The sequence below is a fragment of the Salvelinus namaycush genome, chromosome 34 (genome assembly GCF_016432855.1).
Source record: "Salvelinus namaycush isolate Seneca chromosome 34, SaNama_1.0, whole genome shotgun sequence".
Lineage (NCBI taxonomy): Eukaryota > Metazoa > Chordata > Actinopteri > Salmoniformes > Salmonidae > Salvelinus > Salvelinus namaycush.
The window spans coordinates 23,136,258-23,146,549 of record NC_052340.1 but is presented as its reverse complement, the minus strand read 5'-3'; the positions used below and the strand labels follow the sequence as shown (position 1 = coordinate 23,146,549).

The window sequence follows — 10,292 nt, the reverse complement described above, 5'->3', positions numbered from 1 at the left end:
GCATTCACAGATGAGTGAATGGAGAGGGAAATAAAGGATACTACAGTGTATAACTAGACTACTACAGTGTTAACAACACCACCATGATGATTATTAATTTCATGCCAGCCAGTTAACGATAGATAAGAAGCTTGTAAATGAACGGGTGTATGAATTACAATAGCATCCAGAGGTTTCACTAGTTCATTCCGATACAACGCCAAGACAGCATCACACCTTATTCAGCCCAAAATACACAGTTCCTGACTGCCTGCTCAGCCAATCAACACCTGCTCTGGCATTCACAGTCTGACAGTGTCTGGCTCCATGCAGCCCACAATCAATTAGGCCAATAGAAAACGTACAGTGGAATTTCCTCATCATCACTCGGGAGAGCAATGAACCGGACAGGAGATCAATGCAAATAAAGGAGGCCGCAGCACATCAGAATGAGAGATATGACAACTCGTCACACAATCACCAGGCCTCATTACAATAACTAATCTGCCCATTGAATTATTCAGCTCGCTGGAACCAGATAGATGACTTGTGTTTGCAAAGTGACCCTAATTATCCCAATCTTTTATTAGCAATTTTGTACTCCCCTGTAATTGTGATCTGAGGAGGTAATATTGGCAAATACCTTTCTAGACATTATTATAACATCATGCATAATGCCTTACTCAGGCAGGCTGTGATTAGGTATAGACCCGTTTAGCATAAATTAGCATCTCCAAAACTTTGGTCACATGCACGCTGCACTGTTTCTACAATATGAATAAAGGAAACATACTTATATGGGAAAGTCACTGGCTTATTTCAGTGAGGAAGCAATGCTTTCCCCCTTGTCTATTGATGTACTATCAGATTATTTAGATTTGCCATCATTATCAGAGGAAAATAAAATTGAGATAACTTCATCATAACTTGGAAACATGGTAGATTCTGTTTGATATCAGGGGATGCACTGTGTGTGCAAATAAATAGAGGGAATTAGTTTAATATTGTCTCAATGAGCTGTCAAAAAAAAATCTAACTCCCAAGAACAATACTTCCTTTGTTAGTATATTCTTTAGATTGGCACCTTTCCCAGTAGATGAAAGCAGTACAGGGTCATTTGAATGAGGTCAAATAGAAAGTATTGTTTGATTTTACCATGCTGTTCTTCAGCACGTTTCTTAAGTGACTCATCACTTCAGCTGGAGCGCACCCTAAATAGTTCTGATGCTCTCTCTCTTTCTCTCTCTCTCAGTGTTCTTGATAGGATTTGTGTACAAATATGAATTTGGATGAGTGATACATATGTTTGTGCATTTGCATCAGCAGGGACTGTCAATAAACGCCAGTTTTAGAGCCTTAATAGAGAGCCTCAACCAGAAAACCATGTTTCAAATGACTCCTATTGACCTGTTTCTTTATCTATTGTACTCTACTATTTTGTCTACCAAACCCAACTAACTTCACACAGTTGACTGGGGCGTTGTGAAATATTTATCATCCTCATGGTAACTACCCCTGCTGAGCTTGTCAGCCCTTCACAGTGGAGAGGAGATATGTTTGATCTCTTCATCAGTAGCCTCACACACTGAATTGGAAATAGCTTACACACATATTTATAACAAATTAACAAGGCCAACAAATAACATACAGAATCTATTTAAAGCTTATTTACTAATCTGCAAATTGCAAAATTATTACAATGCAATGAAGCTCAGTGAGATTCTGTGAAATGCGATGGCTGGTTTCGGCTGGTTACGTGTCCACCTTGATAACATGTTGCCTTCATTGTACAATGGATATGCCTATGTTTCCCAGATGCAGTACATGTGGGCTATGTGGTTGTAGTTTGTGCTCTGATCTAGACAGGGTTGTTCTATAACTGTCACGCCTGCTCCCGCTCTTCCCCCCTGGCCCTTGAGGGTGCCAGGCTCCCCAGCATTGCGCACTCCTGCCACCATCATTACGCACACCTGCCTTTCCCCGTCACGCGCATCAGCGCATTATTGGACTCACCGGTACTCAATCACCTGTTTATTACCTCCCATATTTGTCAGTTCCCCACCTCTGTTCCCGGCCGGGATCCAAGAATGTCAAGCCGGATGCACTGTCCAGCCACTATAGTCCCTCGACTATGACCCCGGAACCTGAGACCATCCTTCCCACTTCGTGCCTGCTGACGTCACTCAGCTGGGGAATAGGGAAGCAGGTACGTGAGGCGCAGCTTTCCCAGCCGAACCCCGGGGGGCTCTGATTACCGAATGTTCTTTCCTCACGCAGTCTGCTCCGCAGTTCTGGAGTGGGCCCACTCATCCAGGCTTGCCTGCCACCCGGGCTCATATCGGACCCTGGACTTTGTGCGACAGCACTTTTGGTGGCCTACCATGGTCCCCGACGTGTCCGCCTTCGTCGTCGCTTGGTTTTTGCACAGAACAAGACACCTTGGCAAGCTCCGGCGGGTCTCCTCCAACCTCTGCCTGTCCCTCACCTCCATGTTCCACCCCCAGTCCAACGGCCAGTCGGAGCGAGCCAACCAAGACCAAGAGACCACTCTGCGCTGCCTGGTCTCCGCCAAACCCACCACCTGGAGCCAGCAGCTTGTGTGGGTCAAATACGCCCGCAACACCCTTCCCTGCTCTGCCACGGGCCTATCTCCTTTTGAGTGTTCCTTAGGGTATTAGCCCCCGCTCTTCCCTGATCAGGAAGAAGTGGTCGGCATACCTTCTGCCCAGTCTGCCGCTGTCATTGTACCTGGAGGAGAGCCCGGTCGGCCCTCCTCAAGACCACCTCCAGGTATCAACGACAAGCGGATCGCCACCGGATCCCGGCATGGTCTCGGGCAGAAGGTATGGCTGTCCGCCCGGGATCTGCCCATCCGGGTGGAATCCTACAAACTCTCCCCCTGGTTTATCGGCCTGTTTCTCATCTCCAAAATCATTAGCTCCTCTGCTGTTCATCTTCTTTTGCCCCGTACCCTTCGTATACATCCAGAGTTAAACCCATGTCTCACAACCCTTTGTCTCCTGTTTCCAGGCCCACCCCTCTCTCCAACCAGCATACACGGTGAGGCGACTTCTGAAGGTTTGACCTTGGGGCAGGGGGTTCTAGTACCTGATTGACTGGGACGGTTATGACCTGAAGGAGAGGTGCTGGGTCCCCGCCAGGAACATCCCGGACCAGGCCTCATCGCGGATTTCCAACACGGACACCCCGGTCAACCAGGTATGCGCCCAGGTAGGACGCCAGGTGGTGCCCTTGGGGGGGTACTGTCACACCCTGATCTGTTTCACCTGACTTTGTGATTGTCTCCACCCCCCTCCAGGTGTCGCCAAACTTCCCCATTATCCCCTGTGTATTTATAGCTGTGTTCTCTGTATGTCTGTTGCCAGTTCGGTTTGTTCATCAAGCCTACCAGCCTACCAGCGTTTTCCCTTGCTCCTGTCTTTGCTATTGTTCCTGTTTTCTTGTTTCCCGGTTTTGACCATTCCTGCCTGCCCTGACCCTGAGCCTGCCTGCCGTCCTGTACCTTTGCCCCACCAATCTGGATTACTGACCTGTGCCTGCCCTTGACCTGTCCTTTTGCATTCCCCTGTTAGAATAATAAACTTTAATTATTTCGATACTGTCTGCACCTGGGTCTTACCTTAAATGTGATAATAACCTTACGGCTCCTTCCTTGGTACCCACACTGTCACGCATGAAGCTGGGCCACCTTTGCACCTCAGCACTGATATCACACCATAGATATCCTATTAAATTCCTAATAATACAGTTGAAATCTGAAGATTACATACACTTAGGTTGGAGTAATTAAAACTCGTTTTTCAACCACTCCACAAATTTCTTGTTAACAAACTATAGTTTTGGCAAGTCGGATAGGACATCTACTTTGTGCATGACACAAGTCATTTTTCCAACAATTGTTTACAGACAGATTATTTCATTTATAATTCACTGTATCACAATTCCAGTCGGTCAGATGTTTACATACACTAAGTTGACTGTGCCTTTAAACAGCTTGGAAAATTCCAGAATGCCTTTAGAAGCTTCTGATAGGCTAATTGACATCATTTGAGTCAGTTGGAGGTGTACCTGTGGAGGTATTTCAAGGCTTACATTCAAACTCAGTGCCTCTTTGCTTGACATCATTGGAAAATTAAAAGAAATCAGCCAAGACCTCAGCAGCGTGGTATGTATCCATATTTATTAGAATACTTTTTCTATAATGAACAAAACAATAAACAGACGAAAACTCAACGAAGCTACAGTCCTGAACTAGAGAACACAAAAACAGATGAACGCAAGAACAGGAACAATCACCCACCAACCAACAGTGAAAACAGGCTACCTTAATATGGTTCCCAATCAGAGACAACGTAAAACACCTGCCTCTGATTGAGAACCATATCAGGCCAAGACAAACCTAACCTAGAAACATAGAACATAGACTATACCCACCCAGCTCACGTCCTGACCAACTAAATAAAGACAAAACCAAGGAAATAAGGTCAGGAACGTGACAATTGTAGACCTCCACAAGTCTGGTTTATCCTTGGGAGCAATTTCCAAACACCTGAAGGTACCACGTTCATCTGTACAAACAATAGTACGCAAGTGCTTTCCTGCAGGAGGGACTGGTGCACTTCACTAAATAGATGGCATCCTGAGGTAGGAAAATGATGTGGATATATTGAAACAACATCACAAGACATCAGTCAGGTAATTAAAGCTTGATCGCAAATGGGTCTTCCAAATGGACAATGACCCCAAGCATACTTCCAAAGTTGTGGCAAAATGGCTTAAGGACAACAAAGTCAAGGTATTGGAGTGGCCATCACAAAGCCCTGTCCTCAATCCCATAGAAAATCTGTGGGCAGAAGTGAAAAAGCGTGTGCGAGCAAGGAGGCCTACAAACCTGACGCAGTTACACCAGCTCTGTCAGGAGGAATGGGCCAAAATTCACCCAACTTATTGTGGGAAGCTTGTGGAAGGCTATCCGAAACGTTTGACCCAAGTTAAACAATTTAAAGGCAATGCTACCAAATACAAATTGAGTGTATGTAAACTTCTGACCCACTGGGAATGTGATGAAAGAAATAAAAGCTGAAATAAATAATTCTCTCTACTATTATTCTAACATTTCACATTCTTCAAATAAAGTGGTGATCCTAACTGAGCTAAGACAGGGAATTTTTACTAGGAATAAATGTCAGGAATTGTGAAAAACTGAGTTTAAATGTATTTGGCTAAGGTGTATGTAAACTTCCGACTTCAACTGTATGTGTCACACATACTGCAACTGTGTCACATTGTCACTCTTTAGGTGCCACCTTGCCACCTTCTCAACTTCTCACCATCATTGGGAATTTTAGGAGATTACAGTTGAATAGAACAGTTGCAATGGTCAACTAAAGTATCCAAAGATTTAAGTATAACTCAACTCAGTTAACTCAATAGGTCTAGTTCAATAGCATTCTCCAGATTGCCCACCCACCCAATAGTGAGATATTCTCAATTGGTACTTGGCCATTTCAGAATGGATCTTTGAGAGGAAGACATTCCTGAGTGTCTGACTATCTAGTTAATACACTGGGACAAATAATTACTTGCTCCCCAAGGAAATGTCGCTCGGTTGTAAGCTCTTGTATTAATAGTCCACTGAGATTTTGCTCTCTAAAGCCATTATGTTGCTTCTTTGTCTAAAATTGAACTCCACTCAACTGTGATGCACAGAGGAAGTTGGCTGAAATGTACACATTCAATCATAACGATAGATTGTGCAACATCACCTCCATTCTCAAATAGGAACTATAGTACTAATAATTTTGTGTTCCATTTTTAACATATCAATCCAATAACAAACTGTTTTTCTCAATATTGCTTAGTCCATCCCTAGATCAAGTTGAGGGAGTTATTTCTTGTCCTGGTACTACTGGTGATTGCAGACGTGTTGCTGTGCGTTTTGTTGCTGTGCGTTTTGTTGCCAACCTTACTTTGCTAGCTGACAACTTTACGTTTTTTTCTTTTTACTTTTTAATTACCGTTTATATTTTTAGTTTTTCCATCACAACTTTTTTCCCTCATTCAACTTTTTCACTCCGGACGCTTTATCTGGACATGGTTCGTCAGCACTTTCAACAGCCGAAGCTAAGTAGTAACATTAACATGATGTCTTTTAATTGCAGTCGCTGTACTCATAATATACAGGAGAACGATCGCCTTACGGCGAGGATAGCTGTGCTACAAGCCCAGCTTCAGACGCAATCGTTAGGCAAGGGTAATTTCAGTGTAGGAAAGGAAGAAACAGAGTCTGTGCCACCAGTAAGTACAGATACTAACGTTAGTATAAACCCCCCCGCACAGTCCCCGCAGCCGGACAACTTTCTCATAGCTTCTGGAGGGAAATGCTGTAGGAATGCTCAACTGGTGTCGCTCATTCAGCCGACAGAAACTTTCAACCGGTTCTCCCCATTAAGTAGCGAGTCGGAGTCTGAGGCCGAGTTTTCTCTTGTCTCTACTCCTCCCGTTACGGGGTCTGAGACACCGAAGGCTCCCACCATTAGCTCTGACAAATTAAAAACCCTAGTCATTGGCGACTCCATTACCCGCAGTATTAGACTTAAAACGAATCACCCAGCGATCATACACTGTTTACCAGGGGGCAGGGCTACCGACGTTAAGGCTAATCTGAAGATGGTGCTGGCTAAAGCTAAAACTGGCGAGTGTAGAGAGTATAGAGATATTGTTATCCACGTCGGCACCAACGATGTTAGGATGAAACAGTCAGAGGTCACCAAGCGCAACATAGCTTCAGCGTGTAAATCAGCTAGAAAGATGTGTCGGCATCAAGTAATTGTCTCTGGCCCCCTCCCAGTTAGGGGGAGTGATGAGCTCTACAGCAGAGTCTCACAACTCAATCGCTGGTTGAAAACTGTTTTCTGCCCCTCCCAAAAGATAGAATTTGTAGATAATTGGCCCTCTTTCTGGGACTCACCCACAAACAGGACCAAGCCTGACCTGCTGAGGAGTGACGGACTCCATCCTAGCTGGAGGGGTGCTCTCATCTTATCTACCAACATAGACAGGGCTCTAACTCCACAATGAAATAGGGTGCAGGCCAGGCAGCAGGCTGTTAGCCAACCTGCCAGCTTAGTGGAGTCTGCCACTAGCATAGTCATTGTAGTCAGCTCAGCCATCCCCATTGAGACTGTGTCTGTGCCTCGACCTAGGTTGGGCAAAACTAAACATGGCGGTGTTCGCCTTAGCAATCTCATTAGGATAAAGACCTCCTCCATTCCTGCCATTATTGAAAGAGATCGTGATACCTCACATCTCAAAATAGGGTTACTTAATGTTAGATCCCTCACTTCAAAGGCAGTTATAGTCAATGAACTAATCACTGATCACAATCTTGATGTGATTGGCCTGACTGAAACATGGCTTAAGCCTGATGAATTTACTGTGTTAAATGAGGCCTCACCTCCTGGTTACACTAGTGACCATATCCCCCGTGCATCCCGCAAAGGCGGAGGTATTACTAACATTTACGATAGCAAATTTCAATTTACAAAAAAGAAAATGACGTTTTCGTCTTTTGAGCTTCTAGTCATGAAATCTATGCAGCCTACTCAATCACTTTTTATAGCTACTATTTACAGGCCTCCTGGGCCATATACAGCGTTCCTCTCTGAGTTCCCTGAATTCCTATCGGACCTTGTAGTCATAGCAGATAATATTCTAATTTTTGGTGATTTTAATATTCATATGGAAAAGTCCACAGACCCACTCCAAAAGGCTTTCGGAGCCATCATTGACTCAGTGGGTTTTGTCCAACATGTCTCTGGACCTACTCACTGCCACAGTCATACTCTGGACCTAGTTTTGTCCCATGGAATAAATGTTGTAGATCTTAATGTTTTTCCTCATAATCCTGGACTATCGGACCACCATTTTATTACGTTTGAAATCGCAACAAATAATCTGCTCAGACTCCAACCAAGGAGCATCAAAAGTCGTGCTATAAATTCTCAGACAACACAAAAATTCCTTGATGCCCTTCCAGACTCCTTCTGCCTACCCAAGGACGTCAGAGGACACAAATCAGTTAACCACCTAACTGAGGAACTCAATTTAACCTTGCGCAATACCCTAGATGCAGTTGCACCCCTAAAAACGAAAAATATTTCTCATAAGAAACTAGCTCCCTGGTATACAGAAAATACCCGAGCTCTGAAGCAAGCTTCCAGAAAATTGGAACGGAAATGGCGCCACACCAAACTGGAAGTCTTCCGACTAGCTTGGAAAGACAGTACCGTGCAGTATCGAAGAGCCCTCACTGCTGCTCGATCATCCTACTTTTCCAACTTAATTGAGGAAAATAAGAACAATCCAAAATTTCTTTTTGATACTGTTGCAAAGCTAACTAAAAAGCAGCATTCCCCAAGAGAGGATGACTTTCACTTCAGCAGTAATAAATTCATGAACTTCTTTGAAGAAAAGATCATGATCATTAGAAAGCAAATTACGGACTCAAAAGATATCCCTCTAGTGGTGCGGGGGCTGTGCTTTGGCAAAGTGGGTGGGGTTATATCCTTCCTGTTTGGCCCTGTCCGGGGGTATCATCGGATGGGGTCACAGTGTTTCCTGACCCCTCCTGTCTCAGCCTCCAGTATTTATGCTGCAGTAGTTTGTGTCGGGGGGCTAGGGCCAGTTGGTTATATCTGGAGTACTTCTCCTGTCTTATCCAGTGTCCTGTGTGAATTTAAGTATGCTCTCTCTAATTCTCTCCTTCTCTCTTTCTTTCTCTCTCTCGGAGGACCTGAGCCCTAGGACCATACGTCAGGACTACTGGGCATGATGACTCCTTGCTGTCCCCAGTCCACCTGGCCTTGCTGCTGTTCCAGTTTCAACTGTTCTGCCTGCAGTTATGGAACCCCTACCTGTCCCAGACCTGCTGTTTTCAACTCTTAATGATCGGCTATGAAAAGCCAACTGACATTTATTCCTGATTATTATTTGACCATGCTTGTCATTTATGAACATTTTGAACATCTTGGCTCTCTCTAATTCTCTCCTTCTCTCTTTCTTTCTCTCTCTCGGAGGAACTGAGCCCTAGGACCATACGTCAGGACTACCGGGCATGATGACTCCTTGCTGTCCCCAGTCCACCTGGCCTTGCTGCTGTCCCAGTTTCAACTGTTCTGCCTGCGGTTATGGAACCCCTACCTGTCCCAGACCTGCTGTTTTCAACTCTTAATTATCGGCTATGAAAAGCCAACTGACATTTATTCCTGATTATTATTTGACCATGCTTGTCATTTATGAACATTTTGAACATCTTGGCCATGTTCTGTTATAATCTCCACCCGGCACAGCCAGAAGAGGACTGGCCACCCCTCATAGCCTGGTTCCTCTCTAGGTTTCTTCCTAGAGCCTTTCTAGGGAGTTTTTCCGAGCCACCGTGCTTCTACACCTGCATTGCTTGCTGTTTGGGGTTTTAGGCTGGGTTTCTGTACAGCACTTCGAGATATTAGCTGATGTACGAAGGGCTATATAAAATAAACTTGATTGATTGATTGATTGATTGGTTTTGAAAGGGGTTTGCCTCTCTCAGGGTTTTTTGTCTCTCTGTCACTCTGACAAAGTGACAAAATTGCGAGACGTATAAAACATGTAGAACTGAACACGATTTAAACTGAATTTAACGTGTCCTTCCCTCCTCAGTGAAGCTTGATGAAATCCATCTTTAGCGCTCATGCAATGGATGAATGTTAAGTTGGTGATGCAGCTTGCTTCATATTTCCCCAGTGAGATATCAGGTCCCAGTGGAACATATTGATGAAGCCCCTTCAGCCATTTCACTCTCTATCCCTGTTTACATGTGCGTGTGGCCATTGATGATTGATAAAGCAATTATAGTTCAATCTGAACTATCCATCTGCCATGCAATGAAAAAGAAAGAATAATCTTTCATAGAAAACATTGCATGTAAAGTCACACAAAAATATTCAAGTGTAACAGTCTATGATAATGGGGCGCTGTGTTGGAAGTGGATGGATTGGACAGTAAGTTATGCCATACGCCTCTAACTTAACCTAAACATGAATGACCTCATCTACAGCTAATGCTACATTGCATAAACAGTCACAGACAGTAAGTATACACAACCACACAATATAGCATTACCATATTGCACCTGTAATTGCATAATGCATACTGCATCCTTTGAGGCACTACACTAGAGCGCTGTAAAAAAAACACATTATCAATTGATTTGACTTGAAGATAACCTTGAGCTGCTCTGTGGCTGTGCCAAT

The 10,292-nt window shown here is 44.3% G+C and overlaps 1 protein-coding gene across 1 annotated transcript in view; it reads left to right on the top strand.

Moving 5' to 3' along the window:
* The first annotated feature begins 2,110 nt into the window (after positions 1 to 2,110).
* The window catches only part of LOC120028438 (neural cell adhesion molecule 1-like), a 145,480-nt gene continuing 137,298 nt past the window's right edge, over positions 2,111 to 10,292 (top strand). The window contains exons 1-3 of the mRNA XM_038973657.1: positions 2,111 to 2,185; positions 2,679 to 2,742; positions 3,010 to 3,039. Of these exons, the coding sequence (XP_038829585.1) occupies positions 2,111 to 2,185; positions 2,679 to 2,742; positions 3,010 to 3,039 (169 nt within the window). The remainder of the gene's footprint in view (positions 2,186 to 2,678; positions 2,743 to 3,009; positions 3,040 to 10,292) is intronic.